Source organism: Rana temporaria, chromosome 4 (genome assembly GCF_905171775.1).
Source record: "Rana temporaria chromosome 4, aRanTem1.1, whole genome shotgun sequence".
Classification (NCBI taxonomy): domain Eukaryota; kingdom Metazoa; phylum Chordata; class Amphibia; order Anura; family Ranidae; genus Rana; species Rana temporaria.
The window spans coordinates 434,088,421-434,102,578 of NC_053492.1; the positions used below are offsets into that span (position 1 = coordinate 434,088,421).

A 14,158-nucleotide genomic window follows, 5' to 3' on the forward strand; every position below is an offset into this window, starting at 1 on the left:
CCACAACGCTCCCTCCCGCTGTAATGCCGGATGTGCGGTGCGCGATGATTTATATAGGCCTCTTATGACGTCACAGTCCCAGCATGGTCCGGGTGGTGTTGTCACAATGCATGTGCCATAATGCATGTGCTACCTGCTGACAGTGCCATATTGTGCTTCAGACACTGCCACCCATGCCGCCATTCTCTGCAGGCAGCACATGCGTTATGGCATTATCGTTATGGGTGGCACTGTTTGCAGCACATTACGGCATAAGCGATTTGGCGGCATGGGTGGCACTGCCTCTGCAGACAAAGCCACCCATGCCACAATGTATAGGTGCCATTACCAGAAACAATGCAAATAGCAGAGTAATGCAGTGTTACTAGAGGTGCCATGCTACAAAAAAACTGTGGTAGTGGATCATAAAGCCCCCCCCCCCCCCAAGCAAGCACACACCTGACCTGTGTAATTGTTGGCTGGGCCCAAGGAGTCACTTATTCCTGGTGATCATGCTTCTGCCTGGACTTGAGGGTTCCCCTACAAACTATTCAAGTTAGATGATCATCATGGGATGGGATATCCTCTGCTGCCACTGCTCCCCTTGAGTCACCTCACTGCCATTTCTTCACACGGAGAGAGGAATCAGAATCACTCCGTGGCGCCAGGAGGTGATTTCACTACAGAGGACGCGATGGCTGGGACTTGAGCCAGCATGGCATGAGGAGCGGGCGCAGATGAGGTATTCTTCCGCGCCCGAAATACGAGAAATAGTCTCTCCCCTGCCGCGGTCGCCACTTAAGAGTTAACATAGCAAATATAAAAAATAAAAAATCGTTGGGTTTGGTGGTATGGGGTTGGGGGCGGTTAAACGGCTGTTTGGCTGATCGGTCATTTTTTTCAGGTTGCCGGGCCCCCCTGCTGGTCGTGCCCGGTACAACTGGGCCAGTTGTACTGGCCTATCAGCGGCCCTGCCCTCAGCAATCCGAAACGTTGTCTTTTGTGATTTTATTTTATTATTTTTCTTCCTCGCCGTCCGTCTAGCCTTTCTTTTGTGCCTCTCTGAATGTGTGATTAAATCTATGACCAATGGCATTTCTTATATGCTCTTCTACAGATAGAGATCAGCAGAACAAAGAGAAGTTACTCCAAGCTATTGAAAGATTCAAGAAGGAACTTCAGCATATCCATCCTACAGCTCGTCATCGTGTACAAAGTAATTTCCTCGAACAAGACAGGGTTAGCCGTTCTTTCTTCCCTCTTGAGTGTCACAGACCATGCTGAATTGCAATTTCCATTTCATAATCCTTTTATATCTATGATGAGAACACTCAGCCTCACAACATAATTCACAATACATGAATGCCACATCAAAGAACTACAGACAGGTGCATTAACAATGCTAGTTGCATGGTGTGAAAAAATATATATAAATAAAGTAGTAGCCTGAAAATTTATAGCCAAAAACTGAATGACTTTTTGCCTCGCACTTGGGATTCTTGGATATCATATATTAATGCTATTATCTCTTTTAAAATATTGTTTACATGCAGTACATATTATTTATGTACATTGAGGTGGTCCGACTAAATCTCATAAGATATGGGACCAATAGATGAATCAAACTCACGCAAATACCTTAGGCAAATTAAATTTCATATATGACGCCCAGTCATAGGCCACCCTAATTTTCTCCCAGGGATCAGTAACCAGGCAATTCAGTCTATGGTCCAAAAGAATCAATTTGTCAGAAATCCAAACAGTGACTTAGGGCCAGATTCAGAAAGAATCCCGGCGGCGTAACGTATCCCGTTTACGTTACACCGCCGCAAGTTTTCAGTGTAAGTGCCTGATTCACAAAGCACTTACCTGTAAACTTGCGGCGGTGTATCGTAAAGACGTCTGGCGTAAGCCCGCCTAATTCAAATCGGGCGTGTACCATTTAAATTAGGCGCGCTCCCGCGCCGAACATTCTGCGCATGCTCCGTTTGTAAATTTCCCGACGTGCTTTGCGCGAAATTACGTTGCCCCGACGTGTTTGTGAATGGCGACGTGCGTAACGTGCTTACTCCGAAAAAAAAATTAAAATTCGACGCGGGAACGACGGCCATACTTTAACATGGCTTGTGTAAAGTTATGCAATGAAAAAGATTGCTTAACTTTGCGGCGGGAAAAACCGACGTTACGCACGCGAGTAGCTTCGTGGATCGCCGTAACTGCTAATTTGCATACCTGACGCTGGAAAACGACGCAAACTCCACCCAGCGGCGGCCAAAGTATTGCAGCCTAAGATCCGACGGTGTAAGTCAATTACACCTGTCGGATCTTAGGGCTATCTGGCCCAGATTCACGAAGCAGATACGACGGTGTATCTCAGATACACCATCGTATCTCGGATTTTTTCTGGTCCTATCTATGCACCTGATTCATAGAATCAGATACGCATAGATAGGGCTGAGATCCGACAGTGTCACACTGTGTTACACTGTCGGATCTTTTTTTTGAATTAAAAATGGCGCCGGGGGCGTTCCCGCTGATTTACACTGAATAATATGTAAATCAGCGAGATACGCGAAATTCACGACCGTACGCGGACCCGACGCGGTGTTCTTACGTCGTTTCCGTAGCGCGGTACCCGTCGTATACTTACCCCTGCTAAAAGCAGGGGTAAGTATTGTTAAGTATGGCCGTCGTTCCCGCGTCGATTTTGAAATTTCCTACGTCGTTTGCGTACGCCGATTCACGAACACGCGCGTCGCAAGTCTAGATCACGTCGCAACCACTGACGTCCTATTGACGTCAGTGGGAGCAATGCACGCCGGGAAATTCCCCGGACGACGCATGCGCGGGAGCGCGCCTGATTTAAATATGACACTCCCCTAGCCGCGGAATTTGAATTCCGCTGGTGGATTTAGGATCCGCCGTCGCAAGTTTGGAGGTAAGTGGTTTGTGAATTAGCCACTTGCCTCCTAAACTTGCGGGAGCGGATCTTAATTCACGTAGAACGAGCGGATCTATAGATCCGCTGAGCTACGTGAATCTGGCCCTCTATGCGTAACTGATTCTATGAATCAGCCGCATAGTTAGGACGGGCGGATCACAGAGATACGACGGTGTATCAGGAGATACGCCGTCGTATCTTTTCTGTGAATCTGGCCCTTAACCTCTAGTTTTTTTCCAGACAGCGCTTCAATTGCGGCATTTTCTACAGAGTTTAGGGGAAATATCTGCTCCTCTTCCACCTCTAAACAGTTTTCAAAAGCTATTCCCAGCATAAGTCTCTAGCCTGATAAGTTTATCTCCCTCCATTTGAACCAACATGATCCGTCCTATATCACTAGGTGGGAATGTGAGAATTGGTCAATCTAGCAAAAAGGGCACATAGTATAGGGCTTCATTAAGAATCTGAATATTATTATTATTATTATTATTTAGGTACTTATATAGCGCCATCAATTTACGCAGCGCTTTACATATACAATGTACATTCGCATCAGTCCCTACCCTCAAGGAGCTTACAATCCAAGGTCCCTAACTCACATTCATATTCTAGGGCCAATTTTTAGGCAGAAGCCAATTAACCTACCAGCATGTCTTTGGAGTGTGGGAGGAAACCGGAGTACCCAGAGGAAACCCACACAGGGAGAACATGCAAACTCCAGGCAGGTAGTGTCGTGGTCGGGATTCAAAACAAGCAACCCTTTTTACTGCTAGGCGAGAGTGCTACTCACTACACCACTGTGCTGCCCAATACTATTACCTGAGTAAGCTGTTCTGGCTGACTAACCCCCGCTCGGATGATGGGGACAAGCTTACTGAGGAGAAACAGGAAGTGAGAAATTCAGACAAAGAAAAAAAACATTTAGAAGGGAAATCGAAGGAAAAGTTAAGCGAACCAACAATGCACTAGCTTAAAGGAATCTATTTAGAAAATAAAAACAAACCTTTACAACCCCTTTAAAGGACTATCCATTCATATCATATAGCATTCTTAGCCCTAAAGAAGGGGGTACAGCCTGAAATAATTTTTTTCAGAACTAGATCCTTTGGTGTGGTGCTCTTATTCACCCATAACTTAGGCTAAGCCTTACCAGAAACTAGATCTATTGCACTCCTCCAGCTTAAAACTTTACTCCTCAGTCCTATGTATGAGCGATTACAGATCCAGAGCCTCCTATCAAAAATGTTCTAGGATTCAAAGATATTGCACATATTGATGTTTATGTTAGTCAGCGTCCTATCCTTAGAAAAATAAGTTGAGCTTGTTTGATATTTGTCTATAGCTCTGTAGTTGGAGGTATAGTGTATCAGCACAACATTCCTCTAAATATACATATTTTTCAATCAAGTGTGGAATGGGATTTTAAAGGTGCCAGGTAAATCCACCAAAAAGTACATTTAAACATTATGGCCCAGATTAACAGAGAGCGGGCGCACATTACGCCGTCGTAGCGCAAACAATATACGCTACGCCAACGCAGCGCAGAGAGGCAAGCATGGAATTCACAAAGCCAGTGCTCCCAAATCTGCGCTGGGTTTCCTAGGCGTAAGCCGGCGTAGGTGGAAGTGGGCGTGACCCATGCAAATGAGGCGTGACCCCATGCAAATGATGTGCCGAGCGCCAGACAGATACGTATCACGAACTGCGCATGCACAGTGACGTGGACGCATCCCTCTGCGCATGCTCACAACCACATCAGAACAACTGCCTAAACTACGCCGGATCACTGCCTACGGCGTGAACGTAACCTACGCCCAGCCAGACACACGTCCAACGTAAAATACGCCAGCTTGTATTCCCTGGTGCAGAGCTTTGCATGTCTGCTGCTGGGTTGCACCTCCTTTATGGGGCATAACTTTATGCCGGACGTACAACTTACGCGCACCTAGCGTAGCCTGCGTTGGGCGCACGTATGTTCGTGAATCGCCTTATTTTCCTCATTTGCATATTTGAATGGCTAATCAATGGAAGCGCCACCATGCGTCCAGCCTAAATGTGCGCCCACCCTACGCCGGCGTAGGCAAGTTACGTCGGCGGGATGAAGCCTGTTTTTAGGCGCATCTTGGTTTGTGGGTCCGGCCCACAGATACGACGGCGCACATTTGCACTTACGTCGGCGTATCTTGTTCTACGTTGGCGTAAGTGCTTTGTGAATCCGGGCCGTACTATTTATTCATAGAAAAGTTCAAATCAATAAGTACATACAAATTACAAGCACATATAAGCAGTTGAGCAAGGAATATTGTTACTGTACATTGTATTGATACATTGTACTGGATTCCAAATGCAGTTATGTTTTCTACATGTTTCGCCAAGTTGGCTTCTTCAGGAAGTATTAATGTGCAACAGTACAACTATATAAAGAAATGAAGTATAATTAATAAGTACATATGCAAAAATCAAATATACAGTATATACATCACATAAAAATCTCCGTCACATACCAAGGCTCCCAGAGCTTCAACCCAGAGACCAGAGACCAGAGAGCTGAGAAATGTGAAGGGCCCCCGCGGTCCACACGAGTCGCCACTCCCCCCACACACAGACGATCAATTTTGATATTTGTAGTTTGTATGCAGATCATTGTTCTTTTCCCATCAATGACCATCAATGAATGGACTTTGAAGCGGCGACAACATTTCAATCTACCATTCGAATATTTTACAGGTACACCTTGGTGACAGAGAGTTTCAAATGTCTTTAATGAGCCAATATTTCAACGTATACAAGGAATCATCACCAGTTCTTTCTGCAAGAGACATCCTGCAAGGGAATGAAAAGGGGACCTACCACTATAATAATGTGACGACCAGCAGAAGACAAAGCCTTCCAAAGAAAAAGCCTTATAATGACCCTCAGAAACAGACATATAGTGGGGATCTTCTGGATAAACACGCTGACAGTTTTACAAGTGTCAAGAAGCCCTTTAAGCCGAGATTACTGAAAAAATCTGCAGGTTCTTTTCTTTCAAAATATCGCTATTACAAGGCTCCTGCGAAGAGTGATAAGAAGTCCCCTCAGACTGACAAAGGTGGCATGTCCAATTTCACAGAGGTGTATAGGTGAGGTACAAGAATGGGTATTTTATATGCAAAAATGACATATAGGGGTTTATTTACTAAAACCAAAGTGCGCAAAATCTGGTGATAACAGGTTAAACAGATGCTAAAATATGTACCTTATATATTCGAGTATAAGCCGAGTTTTTCAGCACAGATTTTTGTGATGAAAAGGCCCCCCTCGGCTTATACTCGAGTCTCCCTGCCTCAATGTGCCCATCTGCAGCCTCATGTTCCTGATCTCGAGCTGTGACATGCTGCTGCAGTCAGGGGCCGTCCATTGTAACAAAGCTCCACCTCCTCCTCATCCTCGTCCATGAGGCTGCAGATGGGCACAGTAAGGCATGCAGGTGGGCACAGTGAGGCTGCAAATGGGCACAGCGAGGCTGTAAATGGACACAGCGAGGCTGCAAATGGACACAGCGAGGCTACAAATGGGCACAGTGAAGCTGCAAATGGACACAGCGAGGCTGCAAATGGACACAGCAAGGCTGCAAATGGGCACATTGAGGCACAGTGAGGCTGCAAATGGGCACAATGAGGCTGCAAATGGGCACAGTGAGGCTGCAAATGGGCACAGTGAAGCTGCAAATGGACACAGTGAGGCTGCAAATGTACACAGTGAGGCTGCAAATGGACACAGTGAGGCTTCAAATGGGCACAGTTAGGCTGAAAATGGGCACAATGAGGCTGCAAATGGGCACAGTGAGGCTGCAAATGGGCATTGTTGACCCTCTTTTCCACTTACAGTAGCTGCTGCATTTCTCACCCTAGGCTTATACTCGAGTCAATATGTTTTCCCAGTTTTTTGTGCTAAATTTAGGTGCCTCAGCTTTTATTCGGGTTGGCTTATACTCAAGTATATACAGTATTTATTTTAGGACACAGTATTCCATACTCACACTGCAAATTAAATGTTTGTGAGTCTATGCCCACAGCAATGCCACATCATTGTAGAGAGGTTTGTAAAGACTCTGTTAGCATACTCTATCTATAATGTACTAGATTGTACATTCTAATGTCATTTATCCTTCACACTGTTGTGTTCCCTTTTCATACTACTTTCATACCCTTGAACAGGAACTGATCCAGGAGGCCTCTGCCGATACTCAGACACACAGCAGTACCAACATATTATTTAAAACCTCCTCCTCTTTTTTCCTTGGTCCTGTCGTTTTGCTTGCATAAATTTGGTTAATGCAGAAAAAACAAAAACCTTCCTAGCTCAGAACAGCTCACAAGCAATTCATCTCTCATTCAGAGGCAGTTTTGCTGGTACGTTTGGCCTGATGTGTCTGATAGTTGCAGTAGTACATATTTTGTATGGAACTGACAAAAGTAAGGACTCACAAGCCACTATCCAGCACCCAAAGTAGTACTCGTTGTCTAGAATCACCGCTACACATAATATACTGTATTTTTTGTTTACTTATTTAGCTGACAACTTGTATGGCCTGGTACACACGAGAGGATTTATCCGCGGATACGGTCCACCGGACCGTTTCCGCGGATAAATCCTCTCGAGGATTTGCGAGGATTTTGATCCGATGGAGTGTACTCACCATCGGATCGAAATCCGCGCCGAAATCCCATCGCGATGACGTGTCGCGCCGTCGCCGCGATGATGACGCGGCGACGTGCGCGACGCTGTCATATAAGGAATTCCACGCATGCGTCGAATCATTACGACACATGCGGGGGATTGATTCGGACGGATTGATCCGGTGAGTCTGTACAGACCAGCGGATCAATCCGTTTGGATGGATTCAAGCGATAGATTTGAAAGCATGTCTTCAAATTTTTATCCGCTTGAAATCCATCCCAGGGGATAAAAATCCGCGGAAACAGATCCGCTGGATTGTACACACCAGGGGATCTATCCGCTGGAGCCGGTCCGCGGATCAATTCCAGCGGATGGATCCTCTCGTGTGTACGGGGCCTAAGGCTTAAGACGACCATAGATGGTTCAAATCCTGGACGGGTCTGCAGGTACCAGCCACGATTTAAACCATGCATGGGCAGGCTGAATGTACCCAAGTTGATCGACCAATCAATCAACCTGTCAGATGTTATAAACAGTGGGCCAGATTCAGGTAGAAGATACGACGGCGTATCTCCAGATCTCCAGATACGTAATCAGTTACGCATAGATTTGACTAAGATCCGACCGGCGTAAGTCTCTTACGCCGTCGTATCTTAGTTGCATATTTATGCTGGCCCCTAGGTGGCGCTTCCGTCGATTTACGCAAGGAATATGCAAATTAGGTAGATATGCCGATTCAGAAACGTACGTCCGCCCGGCGAATTTTTTTACGTCGTTTACGTTAGGCTTTTTCTGGCGTAAAGTTACCCCTGCTATATGAGGCGTATCCTATGTTAAGTATGGACGTCGTTCCCGCGTCGAATTTTGAAAATTTTACGTCGTTTGCGTAAGTCGTCCGTGAATGGGGCTGTGCGTAATTTACGCTCACGTCGAAAGCATTGGCTTTTTGCGGGTTAATTTGGAGCATGGGTTACTTTCACGGACGGCGCATGCGCCGTTAGTCGAAAACGTAATTTACGTGGGGTCATGTTTTATTTACATAAAACACGCCCACCTCTTCCTCTTCACAATTTGAATTAGGCGGGCTTACGCCGGCAGATTTACGCTACGCCGCCGTAACTTAGGGCGCAGGTTCTTGGTGAATACAGAACCTGCCTCACTAAGTTACGGCGGCGTAGCGTATCTGAGATACGTTACGGCGGCGTAGCGTATCTGAGATACGCTACGCCCGCAGAAAAATAAGCCAATCTACCTGAATCTACCCCAGTATGTTTATTGCTAGCCGCTATTATAGCGGCTAGCAGTAATCACTGTGTTCTCCTAGCGGGGGCACACCCACCCTCAGGAGAACACAATGGCTATGTGGGAGAGATTTCCACATCAACATTGACCTGACTGTGTTGATGGGGGAATCAAGCAATTTTCTTTCCTGCAACCTGAGGTTGCAGGAAAGAAAATTGTTCCATCTAAGGTTGGCTTTATATGAGATGAGTGTCCCTCTTTATGATGGGTAAAAATATGCACCTGATAACCACATTGGAAAAATATGTCCCTTTGATGCTTCCAACTGTAAGCATAGTCCTACTGTGCCTTATGATGACCATGTGTGTGTATTTAGAGGGGATAATAGGCACTACAGAATAGGCAATGGAAAAAAGTTTGTTTTCTATAACCTCATGACAACAGTTTTAACCTTCCCTCCAGGTACCAATACAATTTTTCTCAGTCTACATGGTATTGTCAGTACAGTGGCATTTTATTAATGCTTGGCACAGTAAGCAGCTATATATTTTAGGATTGTTCTCAGTTAAGGTTTATCGATCGGTTGAAGGCAAGGTTTTAACAGTTATTATTGACCTGCATTGAGGTCGTTGCTGTGAGACGGCTTCTTTTATTCTTCTGCTGTTAAAACAAAATCTGTTTGCTGCGAGGGCTCATTTACACTTCGTTTTCCAACATTCAAGTTCATATTTATGTGCTGGAGATTAATGCGTTTTAAAAAATATGACATATTTGTGTGTTAAATTGTACCTAAAGCCAAAGCAAAAACAAAGAAAAAGGTTGCTGTAACTGCCAGTTAGATTTACTGCGGCAGGTCTGCGCCAGATCACGTACCTAGTAAGTGATCTGGCACTTCCGGGTCTGGGGCGCGTACCGCTGACTACCTGCTCCCACTGTGATTGGACACAGCGGGAGCCAGTCAGTCGGTCCGGCGGACGCGATGTTTGCCAGGTAGCGTTGCCACATCATCTCTTTAATCCAGGACACATACTAATTACACAGGTTCTGAGGCTGATTTAATGCAGATAAGGCACCAAGTGAGTTTAATTGCCATCTAAATCAGCCACAGAACCTGTGTAACTAATGTGTGTCCTGTATTAAAGGGATAATGTGGCAACCCTACCCACCAGGACCCACCGATCATTTAGGAGGATTCCCCCTGTGAGAGGGGAATGTGCTGATCCTGTGTTTCCGCTAAGCAGGAACACAAATCTTTACATTCCCCCAGTCAAAGCATCCCCCAAACAGTAAGTAATCACTCCTAAGTAAAACATTGAACCCTTTGATCACCACTGATGTTAACCACTTTCCTGCCAGTGTCATTAGTTACCGCAACAGTGTATATTTTTTAGTACTGATCACTGTATTAGTGCCCGTTCACACTAATTTAGCAGGAGCAACATTTAATATTTTTTACTGTGTTTAGTTACCTTGGACTTTTGTAGAATTTTTTAAGAATTTATGTCAAGTATTTTCTTTTGGTGCCAATATTTAGTGTGACAGGAAGTCAGATAAATCTGTGGGTGTTGTCACAAACAGGACATACATTTCTGCCTTGCTTAGACAATACACCAATCATTATTGGGCGTCGGCTGCAGAAATAGCCAGGAAGGCTAAGGGCCGTTGGAAGACTCCAGCTGTTCAGAGTGAGGCAATTAAAGGCCTCTATAAGAAGTCCAAAAGATTACCACTAATTGGCTGCAACATCCTGAGTCTGTGTGAGTAGGAGAGCAGTGCCAGAAAGCCTTGTGTAAAGGTGAGAAGAGGATTGATTTTTCTGTGTGATAAAAATCAAAAGACTATTGTTGTGTGCTGTATGACCAGCACTGTCTACCCAGCAGTAGGCTGTGTTAGACTTCATAGATAGGTTCCTGTGTGGAAGGTAGACGCCCAGAGTGGCTAGGATTTATTTTATGTTTGATTTTGTTTATGCTGTTTGAATGCTTGCAATTGTTTTCCAGAAAGATGGAAAAATAAACCAGAAACTTTGTTTTCAACCGTCTTCGAATGCCAGTCTATAGAGATTCAGTGTGTGGTGAACCCATCCAAGGGGTCACACACCCCGCTACCGAGCTAAACCCCTCACAATAGGTACATTTGTGCAAATTGTGTGTAATGCAGCCCAGCTATATTTTTTCTCTATATAGAACAGGCCTCGCCATGGTCGACCAAAGAAGTTGAGTGCACACGCTCAGCATCATATCCAAAGGTTGTCTTTGGGAAATAGAAATAGACATATGAGTGGGGTCAGCCTGTCAGTGCTCAGACCATACGCCGCACACTGCATTAAATTGGTCTGCATGGCTGTTGTCCCAGAAGGAAGCCTCTTCTAAAGATGATGCACAAGAAAGCCTGCAAACAGTTTGCTGAAGACAAGCAAACTAAGGACATGGATTAGTGGAACCATGTCCTGTGGTCTGATAAGACCAATATACATTTAATTGGTTCAGATGGTGTCAGGCGTGGGGGCGGCAACAAGGTGAGGAGTACAAAGAAAAGTGTGTCTTGCATACAGTCAAGCATGGCGGTGGGAGTGTCATGGTGGTCTGGGGCTACATGAGTGCTGCCGGCACTGGGGATCTACAGTTCATCAAGGGAACCATGAATACCAACATGTACTGTGACATACTGAAGCAGAGCATGATCCTCTCCCTTCGGAGACTGAGCTGCAGGGCAGTATTCCAACATGATAACGACCCCAAACACACCTCCAAGACGACCACTGCCTTGCTAAAGAAGCTGACGGTAAAGGTGATGGACTGGCCAAGTATGTCTCCAGACCTAAACCCTATTAAGCATCTCTGGGGCATTCTCAAATGGAAGGTGGAGGAGCGAAGGTCTCTAACATCCACCAGCTCTGTGATGTTGTCATGGAGAATTGGAAGAGGACTCCAATGGAAACCTGTGAAGCTCTGGTGAACTCCATGCCCAAGAGGGGAAAGTTAGTGCTGGAAAATAATGGTGGCCACACAAAATATTGACACTTTGGGCCCAATTTGGACATTTTCCCTTAGGGGTGTACTCACTTTTGTTGCCAGCGTTTTAGACATTAATGGCTGTGTGTTGAGTTATCTTGAGGGGAACAGCAAATTTACACTGTTATACAAGCTGTACACTCACTACTTTGTAACAAAGTGTCATTTCTTCAGTGTTGTCACATGAAAAGATATAAAATATTTACAAAAATGTGAAGGGTGTACTCACTTTGTGAGATACTGTGTGTATATATATATATATATATATATATATATATATATATATATATATATATATATATGTGTTTGTGTGTACGTACGTGAAATTCTGATGAATGACATATATAGTGCTTCTGTTGTCGTAAATAATGTTTATAGTTAATGCAACAAAAGATGAATGATGAAAACAAGAAAAGGCTGCACAGACCTAGTGTAATACCATTATAAACATTTATTAAAAGATAAAAGGCAAAATGCATTATTCTCACAAACGCATGATGTATACACGCATATCAATGCAAGTGGAAAAAGGTGGCCTCCAGGGCTACTGGAATACACCAATAATGCAAGGAGACCGGATGGCCATGTTGGTGCGGCCTTCTCTTGTTTTCGTTGTTCACCTTGTATTTGGATGCCCATGGTCCTGAGAGGGCAGCCAGACCCTAGGCTTTGGCAATAAGGATTAGACAAACTCTTTACCTTTGAGGCCCCGTACAGACGACCGAGCATGTCTGCTGAAACTGGTCCGCGGACCAGTTTCAGCAGGCATGTTCGGTCGTCTGTACAGCCGAGCGGACAGGATTCCAGCATACATTTGCCCGCCGGGCCTTTTTCCAGCGGGCAAATATTTCCAAACTTGTTTAGAAACAGCCCGCTGGAATCCTGTCCGTCGGACATGTTCGGTCGTCTGTACAGACCTACCGTACATGTCCGAGCGGCCGCCATCCCTCGCATGCGTCGAATGACTTTGACGCATGCGTGGAAGCATTGACCTTCCTGCGTCGCGCACGTCGCCGCGTCATCGTCGCGGCGACGGCGCGGACACGTCACCGCGCTGTCTGTCCGCGCGGATTGCCTCTCATTTCTGTCTGATGGTGTGTACAACCATCAGACAGAAATCTCCGACCGGACATGTCCGATGAAAACGGTCCGGCGTGTGTACAAGGCCTAAGCATAACATTTAAGCACAGGAGAGTGGCTTTCTTGAACAAAAAATTAATGTTTGGCTTCTTTGTGTCATTAATTATATAGGTTCCTGGAAGACAGTTATGAGCCTCTGGAAAATGTAAGTCCTGTGCCTAAAGCACAAATTTTTCCATCCCAACTTTGGATGGATGAATGGTTGGACAGATGGATGGGTGAATGGATGGATGAATGGGTGGATAGGTGGGCAGGTAGATGGATGGGCTTCTGTACAGATTTGTTCTCAGAAGTAGATGGATAGATGGATGGTGTGATATGGGGGTTGATTTGCTCAGGGACGGTGACCGTTTTTAAAGTGAGTCCATGTCAGTCAGAACTGTATTTTAAGGGGTTGTAAAGGTTAGTTTTTTATTTTCTAAATAAGCTAGTGCATTGTTGGTTCACTTACCTTTTCCTTCGATTTTCCTTCTAAATGTTTTTTTTCTTTGTCTGAATTTCTCACTTCCTGCTCCTCCTCAGTAAGCTTGCCCCCCATCATCTGGCTGGGGGTTAGTCAGCCAGAACAGCTAACTGAGGAGGAACAGGAAGCGAGAAATTCAGACAAAGAAAACAAAGAAAAAAAAACATTTAGAAGGGAAATTGAAGGAAAAGGTAAGTCCTATTTATAAAATAAAAAACAAACCTTTACAACCCCTTTAAGGGCATAGCAGCACACACTTTTATTCAAAAAGAAAACAAAGTTCACAAACTGGTTGCCCACAAGCAGGTTCTTCTCCATCAACCATACATAATGACATTTTAGCTTACCAAGCTACAGTACACTTCAGCAGCACCTCTGCTATTAATACTGGTCTCCCAGACTACGGGTTCTCGCACCTTTTCCTCTGGCTTCCCTGGATTCACTAGCCACCTCAGCTTTCTGTCTCTCAAGACCCACACAGCTGCCCTGACTTTTCCAGCCCTGTGGGCAAAAAGCCCCTCAAAAAAGGATCTTGTCTCCCTGAGTAGGTCACCCCTACTCTGGACACAAGATGGAAGGTTCCATCCCACCCAAAACACTTTGTGTAAAAGAACGTATAAAACAATTATTTTTGTATTCTAGATTTTCCTATGTTTTGCTAAATCAGGTTCACATAGAATTAAAGAGGTTGACAGTTTTGTGGTTGAGCCATGTCCA

At 45.0% G+C, this 14,158-nt stretch overlaps 1 protein-coding gene across 1 annotated transcript in view; it reads left to right on the forward strand.

Moving 5' to 3' along the window:
* Nucleotides 1-14,158, forward strand: part of LOC120937903 (spermatogenesis-associated protein 7 homolog) — a 248,135-nt gene that overhangs the window by 151,620 nt on the left and 82,357 nt on the right. The window contains exons 5-7 of the mRNA XM_040351450.1: nt 1,097-1,218; nt 5,648-6,042; nt 13,090-13,123. Coding sequence (XP_040207384.1) covers nt 1,097-1,218; nt 5,648-6,042; nt 13,090-13,123 — 551 coding nt within the window. The remainder of the gene's footprint in view (nt 1-1,096; nt 1,219-5,647; nt 6,043-13,089; nt 13,124-14,158) is intronic.